General features: G+C 45.1%; 1 protein-coding gene across 1 annotated transcript in view; it reads right to left on the reverse strand.

Moving 5' to 3' along the window:
• Nucleotides 1–365: 365 nt before the first annotated feature.
• Itsn1 (intersectin 1) overlaps nucleotides 366–12,733 on the reverse strand; it is a 200,361-nt gene continuing 187,993 nt past the window's right edge. The window contains exons 33-39 of the mRNA XM_008835940.2: nucleotides 9,830–9,997; nucleotides 7,362–7,574; nucleotides 6,182–6,303; nucleotides 4,528–4,610; nucleotides 4,129–4,212; nucleotides 3,313–3,486; nucleotides 366–1,129 (exon numbers count right to left, since the gene is read on the reverse strand). Coding sequence (XP_008834162.1) covers nucleotides 981–1,129; nucleotides 3,313–3,486; nucleotides 4,129–4,212; nucleotides 4,528–4,610; nucleotides 6,182–6,303; nucleotides 7,362–7,574; nucleotides 9,830–9,997 — 993 coding nt within the window. The 3' untranslated portion in view covers nucleotides 366–980. The remainder of the gene's footprint in view (nucleotides 1,130–3,312; nucleotides 3,487–4,128; nucleotides 4,213–4,527; nucleotides 4,611–6,181; nucleotides 6,304–7,361; nucleotides 7,575–9,829; nucleotides 9,998–12,733) is intronic.

A 12,733-nucleotide genomic window follows, 5' to 3' on the forward strand; every position in this document is an offset into this window, starting at 1 on the left:
GCTCCCCCAACTCTAGCTTGTAATTTTTCCTTCTCAAACTTTAACAATCTAAGACATGATTTTTGGGAGAAACTTACCAAAGACTACTTTTGAAATTCCTCACAACAGTGGGGATCCAGAACAGAAAAAGCTCAGAGCTGGTCACCAGTCATGACTTCTCATGAAATATCAAGGGGCCTCCAAACCCAAAGAGAAATTTCTGACAAGGACTAGGAGCTAGGACCCAATGGTGTCATAAAGCCTTCCTAGTGACCCCCAGTGATCTGTTCATCAGGGCATAACTTTATAGATAATAAACTTCCATGACCATCCTCCAAGCACACCAGGAACCAGAACTGAATCATCCCATAGTACACCAGTGTGTTTTCACGGATCTGTATTAATCTAGAGGAGAATGGAACAGCTGTAACAGCACACATTAGACTCTTCCAGGGACAAGCTCTCCAAAGAGCTAAATCAGTGTCTGCTCAGGAAGCCATTGTGCCAAATGTTCAGACGCAGGGCTGTTTCCCAGAGGGGGATGGATTCCAAGGCAGCAACAATTCCATCATAATTGAGCTAAACACACCACACACTGGATGTTGTAGGACAAGGAGTCTACAAAGGGGCTGGTGGGGGCGAGAAATAGAAGGGTTACATGAGTTCTCCAAAAATACAGACATTGCATTTATAAATCTATTTTATAGTGACCAGACCCACGCCTCCAGTCCAGGGATGGGCCAGGCTTCCAGTGGAACCTAGTTGAAGGTTATAGATTTCAGAGGTCCTAGAAGCCATGATGAGACCTGCAGTGAGGACAAAGGAAATCAGAGTTTTGATTCATAAAATGAGAAACTGTTTGAGGGGCAGGATTGTCGAGAACTATGCCTAGGTGCCTTGAGGGGCCTCGTCTTTGCTGTCCAATCACCTTGCAGCTGAACACCAAGCAGTAATTTTTTTGAAGAGGAAGAGAATTTCCCCTGCACATATCCAGCAGCTCCCTACGGTTCATCAAACAACTGCAGGTCCAGGCGGACCACAATCTCTCCCGTGGGGACCTCGTGCAGCAGGAGACACTTTGTGACTGGCCCCTTGGAGCCCTGGTCTTTCTTGATGTCAGCCACACGGATCTCTGTCCGACCCAAAAAATCTGAAAGAAATAAAAAACAGACTCCTGCTCAGAAAGAATTCCTTGTCACACTGGGAGTCTCCTAATGTGCTGTTAGGCTCTCCTTTCTTTTAGGATCTTTGATATATGGCCAGCACTAGTGTTATAATTTACTCCCCGATGGACTTGACAATGTGTCACAATATTTCATTATAAAACAAATTAGATTTTTAATATTCTTAATATAAAGAAATGGTATATGCCCAAGGTGATGGGGATACCAGCTACCTTGCTTGATTACTATACAATTATATGCATGTGTGACCCAGATGTTCCTCTGATAAACCGTAGTCCCACCTCCTTCCCATGCTCTATGGAAGGAGTCAAGCCCATTAAGGGGCGGAGCCACTGCTATATTGGAGTGTGGGGGAATACTGAGCAAGGGAAAGACCTGGGGCAGGAGACAGACTGTGAGTGCATTTCAAATATAGAAAAGGAATTACCTATAAGAATCCGCGTCTTTGTAAGTCACCCCTCCCAAATGTCATATAAACTATGCAAAACCCAAATAGAAGTGTGTTAGGTGGGTTTTGTTAACCAGCATCAGGACCAGGAGACCCGGTGACTGAGGGCCGGTCTCCCAGTGAGTGGGAAGGGGAAAATTTAGTGAAACAGCTTGTATTGAAATACCACATGGTACCCCACAAATATGTACAGTTACTCTGTGTCAGTTAAGAACTATACTAATAGGGCTGAAGAGATGGCTAAGTTGGTAAAGTACTTGCCTAGTATATATTAAGTCTGGAGTTTGATTCTCAATTCTATATAAACTGGCTTGAGGACAGCCTGTGCTACACTAAACCCTATCTCAAAAAAAAAACAAAAAACCATCCATCATAGTATGGATGTGTATTCCCACTGCTAAGGAGGCAGAGATAGAAGGATCCTGGAGCTTGTTGGACAGTGAGCCTAGCCTAATCAGTGAGCCCTAAGCCAATGGGAGACTGTCTCAAAAGTAGGGTGGATGGCTGGCTCCTGAGCCACAACCCAAAGTTGTACACATGTACATGGAGAGAGAGAGAGAGAAAGAGAGAGAGAGAGAGAGAGAGATAAAAATATAAACAAAATTTGAAATTTTTCAATCTCAAGGTCAGCCTGGTCTACATAGCGAGTTTCAGGACAGCTGGGGCTACTGGGAGACCCTGCCTCAAAAAAAAAGCTAACAATTAAATGTAGTGGTTTGGAGTCCAGACCCTGGAGACTAATTGCTCTGGTCACATACTAACATGTAACAACCATCAGACTGTGGTAAACCAAAGGAGTATAGCTCATATCAGATAATAATTCCTGTCAGCTCTGCTCAGCTCATGTCAGCTCCATTGTATTCCTCTGTTGATAACTGAGACCTTAGTCTTGAAACTTACTCTGAGTTTTATTTGGTTGAAAGAGGGATGGCCTCTGGGATTCACTGGCCAAAACTCATTGCAGAAACAGAAAGCTGGTTGAAGGAAAGATGCATCCAAGATAATTGTACTTCTTTACCAAACCAGGAATTTCACCCACAGGACACAGGCTAATTCAGCTGCACCTGCCACAGGCTGATGCTGGTCAGTTTTATTCTATGGCTTTTTGTTGTTATTGTTTTAGACAGGGTCTCCTTATGTAGCCCAACCTGGCCTCAGCCTCCTGAGTATTGGGATTACAGGAGTGCATCACCAAGTACAGTTAGCTCATAGCTTCATAAAAAATTATTATTTAGTTAGTTGTGTGTGTGTGTGTGTGTGTGCCCATGTGCACGTGTCATGGTGTATATGTGGAACTCAAAAGACAACTCACAGGAGCATTTTTCTCCTTCCATATGTCTGTCCTAGAGATCAAACTCAGATCATCAGGCTTGGCAGCAAGCGCCTTTACCAGTTATGCCATCTCTCTGGCCCATTGCCAACGATGAAAAAACTATGCCAAGGCTCATAGGTATACCCTTTTCATAGCCACCTGCTTTGGAAAGCATACCATGACAGTCTTTATCTAGTTCAGTGAGGCAATTAGACCGAGCAGTCCATCCACATCCACCAAATGCCTCCACATCTCCTTGCCCTGTGTCAACCTGATCTCTAGGGAGGGAAGCCCAGGAAGTTCCAGGTAAGGAACTCAGGCCCAGGTTCTCAGGTAAGGAAGTAAGACAAGAAGGAAGAAGGGCACCTTAAGGGCCATTTTCCACTTACCGTCTGGTGAGAATTGGTCCCGCTCGAACACGGTAATGCACAGCACTTCCTGTTCCAGGTCTCTGATGAAGAACTGGCAGTTGGAATTCCACTTGGGGTTCAGAGTGTCTTGGATTGTCTTGGTGATGTGGCACTGAGAGCCCATGGTCACCTCACAGTATGGGTTGCTTTTTCCTGGGGTGAACAAAAGGGCCTGCCAGGTGGGAACAACACCTCCTCTGATCCCCCTCTACCATCATGCTTAATCCATGGAAAATCTGCTGGACCCTCCCACATTTTGATATCACACTTAAATGAAGAACAAATCGAGTAGTGGAGCTCTAAGCCAGACCCTTCCTATCTGCACATGTGTATATGTACTGTGCGTGTGGCCTCTCAGGTCTCCTTGAAAAGCAGAACAGTAGAAAGGATTAACAAATAACAAACCCCCAGGTCTTTTACAAGAGCTAGGAAAATCAATGAAGCAGGGAATTCAGGATAAGACGTAGCACAGCTCTGGGGCTGGAGAGATGACTAGCAGTTAAGAGCACTGGCTACTCTTCTCAGCACCCACATGGCAGCTAACAACTGCCTGTAATTCCAGTTCCAGGGATTTCATTGCCCTCTTCTGTCCTCCGAGGGTACTGCATGACAGGGGTGCACTTACATGCAGGCAATATACTCATACACATAAAATAAAAATCAATCAAAAAAAATTCTAAAAAAAGAAAGAACTAGCACAGCTCATAAAGAGTTGCTTGGGTGGGGGATGGGGAGGGCAGAACACACTCCCTATACTCCAGTGTGCTCCAGTGGGATTCACAGGCCTAAGCTTACCATGTGACCGGCAGGGCTTCAACTCAATACCTTCAACGACGTTCACCATCAACCTTCCAATACCTGTCGCTCGTTGAGAACGGACTACGACAGCAGAAAAACAACACAAAATTCTTCACTTTAACATTCCCACGTGTGGTGCCTTTCTCTTCCCAGCGTGCCCCACAACCTGTTTTATGCGTCTATCCACACTCAAAAGCAATTCTCCCCTCCCGTCCTTGAGGGCTTGCTCTCTTGCTCCTGGAACCTGCCCTCCATCCATCATCTTATACCCACCCTGCACCCACTTCCATGCCATCTCACCCCAACCCCATTTCTGCACACGTGTTCCAGCCTGGGAGATGTGGGGCTCAACCCCATGGGTCTCCTGCCCCAGCTTTATGTCTGGAAGTACATTACCAAGGTATGCCTTCTCTCGCTTCTTTTTCTCAGTCTCTATGTAAAGCTCGGAAGCAGCTTTGATTTTCTGCACCCAGGCAGTCCTTGGATGGGAAAAGACAGTGTGTTGCCAAACAGAACTCAGGAAAGAGAATTCTGGTCTTCTCACATTCTGTTACCAGGACTCTTTTTCCTTGGTTTATTTGATTTTTTAACAACAAATGCTCAGGGAAGAAAGTTTGATTATATATTGCAGGATATATAATAATTGCTTCTCTATTAGTAAGAAAAGCATGATTTTTTTTAAAACGTTTGAGACAGGGTTTCATATAGTACAGGCTGGCCTCAAACTCACTATGTAGCTGATGATGACCTTGACATTCTGATCCTCCCATCTCTACCTCCTGAGCTCTAGGATTACAGGTGCATGCCACTATAACTGGTTTATGCAGGTCTGGGGTTCTGTACCTGCTAGGCAAGCACTCTGTCAGCTGAGCCTAGCCCATAAGCAATGTTTTTATGGACATACTCAAGCTCTGTATCCATGCACCCCTCCCAAGAAGAAAGTCTGATAAATGCCAGGCTGCAGGAGGGATGGGCACATGGCTCCTCTTCCTCCCTCACCACAAACCATAACATCCTTCACTGACCCAGGAAGGCAAAAGGATCTTTCTTCCCAAATCACCAAAGAAATAACGACTTCACATGAAAGAGCAAAGTCTCAGCAGGAGGCACTTTGGCAAACGGATTTTCACCTTCGTTTTGGGAGGGGGCGCCATATGCGCAGTAACTTCAGCCAATCTCCCCACTTGGCACACATGCTCTTTGGAATGTTGTTGGCTCTGTGTCAGTCTCACCCTTCAGAAACTGATCTATTTCGTTTGGCTCCAAGAAGAGTCTTAAAGACGAGACTGAAGCAAAACACCTACAGCCTGAGGATCCAGGCTGTCCTGGGGGGTGGGGAGTGTGGGCATGGGTGATCCTATTAGTCCCAAATCATTTTCCTTTTAGTTTCTGCCACCTGGGAAATTTGGGGGAAAACTGAGCTATTCTATACATCTCAAAGAATGCTGAAAATTTCCTTAAAAAAAAAAAAAAGTCTCAGGCTGGAGAGATGGCTCAGCGGTTAAGAACACTGGCTGTTCTTGCAGAGGTCCTGGGTTAGAATCCCAGCACCCACATGGCAGCTAACAACTGCCCAAAATTCCAGTTCCAGGGGATCTGACAGCCTCTTCTGGCCTCCGCAGGCATTGCACGACCCGGTTGCACTTATACACATACAGGCAATATGCTCGTACACACAAAATTAATTCTCAGCTGGGCGTGGTGGTGCACACCTTCAATCCCAGCACTTGGGAAGCAGGGGTAGGCAGATCTCTGTGAGTTCAAGGCCACCCTGGTCTACATAGTGAGTTCCAGGACAGCTGGGGCTACAGAGAGACCCTGTCTCAAAAAAAACAAAAAAAAATAAATAAATAAAACTCAAGCAAGCAAAACTGGTTTTAGTCCATTTTATTTTGAAAAACTCATGCTGGATGCCCAACTTTTGAGACACTCTTTTTTAAAAAGTATAACGTTTTCCCCATCCCACAAAGAGGTGACTGCATTGACTGGCGATGTCTGGACCTGCTGACACATGGCCCTTGCTCAGTGCTAGGGAGGGGTTTGGGCTTACCGTTCATTTATGCTTTCTGCTCGAAGGGTGTAGACTCGGTCGATGTGGGAAATGTGGAAGATGGGTTCGTCTCCAGAAGGGTCAGTGGGCAGCTTTACTAGAACCTCATTTAAGAAAATAGGCTGGAAAGTGCAAGTGCACAGGCATTACCAAACAAGGCCAGGCTTCAGCATGTTCACTAAACTTTGTGCACGCCACGTGAACAGGGCTGCAAGATGGCAAGTTATGTGTGCTCATGTTATATCCAGCACATGCGTGTGCTTGTGTGTGTGTGTGTGTGTGTGTGTGTGTGTGTTCCAGTAGCCTAGATGAAGGGTATGTGCATATTCTTGGGTGAGGTTCAGTACATGAGATTTAGGGTTTCTGTGACTTCCTAAAGATTTTGTTATGCCCTTTATGTTAATACCAACTTTTACATATAATAAATATGGATTCCCACCCCCTTCATTTTACAGGTATTTTTGAAGTCCTTACCAGTAAGAACAAACTGTTTTCTTTTTCCCTACATTAGATTCTAAATAGCAAACAATCCTCAAGAACGTCACACCTAAGCAAGCCTCTCCCAGGATTTTCTAGAAACAGTACATAACCACATGAGTCTTTTTCCCAAAATAAAGCTAACTGTTGGTCCCAAAAGAATTCTTCAGGAAAAATACTCCCACATAGACAAACTTAGAAAAAACAAACAAACAAAAAAACTCCAATGACATAGCAACACACAGACACAGCCCTGCACATACAAGAGCAGATACTCAGTTTGGGGAAACTCTCCACATGAGGATGGCGAAGGGGAAGGCACAGACATTTCAAGTGATTGTGGGAGTTTGGCAGGGCATTTAGGACAGTGTGGAAGGTGGCCGTGGGCAACTAGGCTGCTGATGCCACTTGATCTATGCACTAGCCTATGAGGCCAGGCATGCTTTTGTCATATGGGGAGTGAGGGACCCATAGCAATTACTTGGCAGATGAACCATTTCATCAATGGGGTTTCATGCTTTTGAACCGCGGTGGGACATGGACTGTCCTCCACTCTGTCTGTGTCACGTACCCCAAGTCATGGCTCTTACCCTTTGCCTTCTCCACATCACAGACCCAAATCCTACCGAAACTGACTCCTTTTGGAGACTGCTTCTTTCTACAGCACACCAGCCTTGCTCTTGTGATCTAGAATGGAACTTACTGTTTTGTGCATTTTACATTGCAGGTTAGACTTGGGGCTGAAGACTTTGTCAGTGCCTGAAGAGCCTAAGGGCTTTGTGATTTGGGTCAGCAGGAGGAAGTCGTTGAAGAGGAAACCATACAGCTCCTTGTTGCTCTTGGCTTTGTAGAGTTTCCCACTATGTAGAAACTTGCGTGGCCCCAAGCAATTGGTCACTGAATTGAACACCAGTTGCTAAGAAAACAAAATGTGAAGAGGACAGGATGAGGGGGTGGCTGGTTCCTATTTTTGTTTCTCTGTATCCCAAAGCAGGGACCCCATCAGAATCTGAGGCCAGACCTCAGCAGGACTGAATCCTACACACAAATCAAGAATGGCTCTGAAGACTTCCGACAGTGGTTTCCTGGGCCACGAAGTCAAAGGCAAAGGCCAGGTTCTGGGATTCTGAATGTCAAGATAAGTGTTGGTTAAACTCTTGAGGCCTTTCTTCCTAGGGGTTTGCTCAAATCTTAGGGTGTGATGGATGTGTTTCTCCCCTTTATTTATTGGAGAAATGGGACACCAGGAGGAAACATGGCCCACTAGCTCCCATCTGCACTCTCTGCTCAGTGTAAGGCACCACAGCGGCATGAACCTTTGGCGTTTAGAAGAGGGAAAAACCACAGGGAAGGAGAATGAGCAAAACACATTCTCCCTGGGTGTTTTGGAAAACCCTAACAAACCGTGTGTACACATGTATGCATGTGCACGCATGTGTCTGTGTACCCATGTGCTCATATACAGAGTGGAAAAAACAGCACAAAGAAAGAATGAGTGTGAAGTTTAAGGGAGGAGAAGAGGATAAAAGACCAACAAAGACTCCTGCGTATAGATTACTCCAGATGACTCACCAGCAAAAGCTATAAAAAGAACAACATGCAAATACCCACTTCTAAAACACAAGCTGCTGAAGCAAAATAAACTAAGCAATGTGCAGACCCCCGAGAATCAAACATCAACACCAGCTTTAGCTCAAAGAATCCTTTGAATCTGGTGACACTGAACCTCCATTTTAATGGATATTTATAGTAAAGAGAAATACATCAAGGGTTGAGGCAAAAAACTTAGTAAGATGTCTCTCCAAAAAGCTGGCTCAATGGCTAGATGGCAAACTCAGTGCAGAAAGGATAAAAATCAAGAAAACTTCTGGTTTTGACTTTGGTATATGTGGAGGAAAATATGCCCTGGGGACTTTGTGACCACCAGATAGCTCTCACCCAAGATTACAGCTGTAATTCATTCATTTCATGTGATTCCCAAACTCTCTCTAAATAAAATTTAGGGTGATCTGGGGAGCATTCCTCTCAGGAGAAATGCAAGTTCAGACAGCAAAGATACCCACAGGAGAGGTTCAAGGAACAGTGAGTTCCCAGCTGAAAATCACAGTCCAGGAGCCGAGGGTGTGGCTCAGTAGTATAGCACTTGCCTGGTGTATAAGAAATCCCAGGTTGGACTGGAGCGATGGCTCAGCGGCTAAGAGCACTTATTGCTCTTACAGAGGACCTGAGTTCAGGTCACAGCTCACAACTGCCTATAACTCCAGTTCCAGGGTAACCAACACCCTCTTCTGGCCTCTTCAGGCACTGCACTCATGTGCACATACGCACACAGACACATAAATAAAATAAATCTTCCCAGGCATGGTGGCACATGCCTTTAATCCCAGCACTCAGGAGGCAGAAACAAGCAGACTTCTGTGAGCTCAAGGCCAGCCTGGTCTACATAGCAAGTTTCAGGCCAGCTAAGAAGACTCTGTCTCAAAAAAAATTAATTAATTAAATTTAATAAACCTTTTATAAAAGGAGGCCCTAGGCTTATTAGCACAGAAACACACACACACACACACACACACACACACACACAATGTATAAAAAACAAAACAAAGCCGGGCGTGGTGGCTCACGCCTTTAATCCCAGCACTCAGGAGGCAGAGGCAGGCGGATTTCTGTGAGTTCAAGGCCAGCCTGGTCTACATAGTGAGTTCCAGGACAGCTGGGGCTACAAGGAGACCCTGTCTCAAAAAGACCAAAAAAAAACCAAAAACAAAACAAAACCAAAACCAAACAAAACCCAATGAATGATTAATGAGATGTAGCAGAAACAATGCCCCCCCCCCACAAAGGACCTACACTTTAGATGCTGGGACTATCAGATTTGAAATATACATGAGTATGTTTAAAATGAACAATAAGTAGGAACAGTCACTCAGCGAATGAAACACACGAAGGTAACCAGGAGATTAGAGAAAATAAATAGAATTTCTGGCCATGGGAAATAATATGATTGAAAGAAAAAACTCAGTGGGGTGTTGAAGAGAGAACAGAAGCAGCTGAAGAGGGAATTAGGGGATCTGTGGCCGCAGAAGAGGAAATTGGTAGTTCCTGCTGTCTTGTGCGCCGGCTGCCAAGGCTCAACTCCAGGAAGACCAGGTCACACCCAGAGGCAGTTACCTCAGACAGGCCTTCACACTGCACATGGGCTTGGATCCACTCCAGCCGGTCCGAGTTCTCCTTCTCACGCACCCCCTCGTTCACCTGGGAGCATAGCTCTTCAGCCTTTTCCAGGGCATGCTTCAGGTGGCTGTGATCGGGGTGGTTTTCGGGGGTATTTTCCAGGATCTACACAGGAAAACAGAAAAGCAACAGCCTGTCAGGCCACTTTTAAGCGATATGGGTGAAACTAAGTAAGGTCTGTTGTCCTGGAGGGCACAGTGAGCTCCCACTCCTCATGGGCTCAGTGGGAGTTAAACTTGTCACCAGCAGGTAATGGATGATCCTGCCCGGTGAGGCTTCAGCCCAGCTTCATACCCTTGAATATTCCCAGGGCAAACTGCATGACCTGCCAGCAAATGCCGACTCCCAGTGAGAACTCTAAACTACACACACACACACACACACACACACACACACACACCAGAAGAGACCTCAGGGTTTCACTTTGAAAATCTTCACCCTATTCACAAGGAAAGAAACTCAGCTGAGACCAGAACAGGAGCCAGGACTCCCAGCTGGCAGTCAGCCACTGCCCTACTTCTGCTCACTTGCCTGAGGGACCCAAGGATGGAATTTGAGTGTTGGATCCCATCTGAGCCCATTAACTCACCAGTGAAGGCCTAGGCAGGGTCCCTTTGGGTGGAGTGGGAGAGGGGTCATGAACATGTTCCCTAGAGAACATGGTTAGCCTCAGGCATCCATGCATCTGCAAATCTATACAGATGGGTTCCCTGAACAAGTATGTATTTTGTGAGTGTGTGTTTGCATGTGTGGGGATGCACATGTGTATATGTGTATACATGTGCTCATGTGTGTGTGGAGGCCAGAGATCAGTCTCCACTGTCATTCCTCAGGAGCCATCACTTTGTTCTGTGAGACAGGTTCTCACACTGGCACCTGGGCTCACCGCTTGAGTTAGGCTGGTGGCCAGCGGGCCCCATGGATCCTCTTGTCTTTACCTCCCCAGTGCTGGGATTGCAAGTATATGCACTGTGCCTGGCTTTTTACATGGGTGCTGAGTAGCTAACTTATGTCCCCGTTCTTACATAGTAAGCACTTTACCAACTGAGCCCTCTCCACAGCTCCAAATGTTTTTCTGAGTAGAATTTTTCTAGATAGGATGTAATAGCACCTCCCTTATGGGTTTGTTTGGAGGGCTGGATATCTTTCTAGGTTAGGACACAATGGAAATTGCCCTCTAGCATTTAAAATATTCTCAAAGTACAGATCTATTTTGCTTATTTAATCACTTCCCTTTCTGAACATGTATCCAAAATCAAAGCTGTCTTTTAAGTTGCTATGACTCTAAGCCTTTTAAAGTTTTGTTTGAGGGCTACCAAGATGGCTCCATGGGTAAAAGCATTTGGCCATGCACCCTGACAACCTGAATTTGGTCCCAGGAATGAACGGCGGAAGGAGAGAACTGAATCCTGAAAGTTGGCCTCTGACCGCCATATGTGCACCATAGCATGATCTTTCTCTGTCTCTCTGTGTGTCTCTATCTCTGTCTCTCTGTCTCTCTCTCATGATAATAATAAAAATTAAAATTTAAGTAAATTTTGTTCTGAGCCATGCTAAGAATCCTTCCACCTCACTGTTATAAAAAGATTTGGTCTTAGTATCTTCATGGCTTATTATGTGTATCTTATAACTTGTCTCTCCCAAATCTCTGTTCTCTTCTGCTCACTTTAGTTCTTTCTCTTGGATGCTCAGCAAAGCAGCAACTGCATTCCCATTAACAATGCTTGTTTGTATTTTCCTTTTTACTATTTATGCTTCTTGGTTCTTATGCTACAGTGTATCCTGTGTGGTGGAGCTGGGCCAGGCTGAGGAGATGGCCAATGTGGGGCGGGGCACATGGTGGCAGCGAACCAACTACTTTAGGTTATCCTCTGACCTCCACACAAATATGTGCATACAGTAAAAATTAAGGGGTTAGGGTGTCTGGAGATATGGCTCAGTGGTTAAGAGAATTCAGTACTATTCCAGAGGACCTGAGTTCGAGTTCTCAGCACCCACATGGCAGCTCACAACTGCCTGTAATTCCCATTCCAGGGGATCCAACACCCTCTTCTGGCCTCCTTGGGCACCAGGCACACACATGGGGCACTTACGTACATGCTAGTAAAACATTCATACAAATAAAATAAATAAATAAATCTTTAAAATAAATAAAAATAAGTTACAAAAACAAGAAGCAAGTTCTCTCAGTACAGATCTGTAAAGGGGAAGTCTGGCACACATCCTGTGATGTGGGCATAGGATGCAGGAGTGTGCATTCATGGGTTTTAATATACCCAGATAAACTAATCTAGAAATAAACATTTTTAAATCTTTTTTGTGGGTATTATGTGTGTGTGTGTACACATGTGTTTGTGTGTGAGTGTAGGTATGCATGTAAAGTCTTTTTAAAATTTTATTTATTTTTATTTTATGTGTATGAGTGTTATGCCTGTGTGTAAGTGTACCTGTGTCATGAAAAGCCCACAGAGGACAGAAGAGGGCATCGGATCCTCTGATACTGGAGTTACAGACAATTGTTAGCCACCATGTGGGTGCTGGGATTCAAACCTGGGTCTTCTGCAAGAGCAGCTCTTAACCATTGAGCCATCTCTCCAGCCCTATAAAATCTTTTTTTTGTGTGTATGATGTGTATGTGCATGTGCACATGTGTTTGTGTGTGAGTGCAGACATGTATGTACCACAGTAGCCATGAGCACACCAACACCCAAATCTAACATGTGCATATGCTATATATATATATATATATACGTTTGTACATGTGAGTGCAGACATGTGGTACTATGTACCACAGTAGCCATGAGCACACCAACACCCAGATCTAACATGTGCATATGCTAT

The sequence above is a fragment of the Nannospalax galili genome, unplaced genomic scaffold (assembly GCF_000622305.1).
Source record: "Nannospalax galili isolate Female #2095 unplaced genomic scaffold, S.galili_v1.0 scaffold136, whole genome shotgun sequence".
Lineage (NCBI taxonomy): Eukaryota > Metazoa > Chordata > Mammalia > Rodentia > Spalacidae > Nannospalax > Nannospalax galili.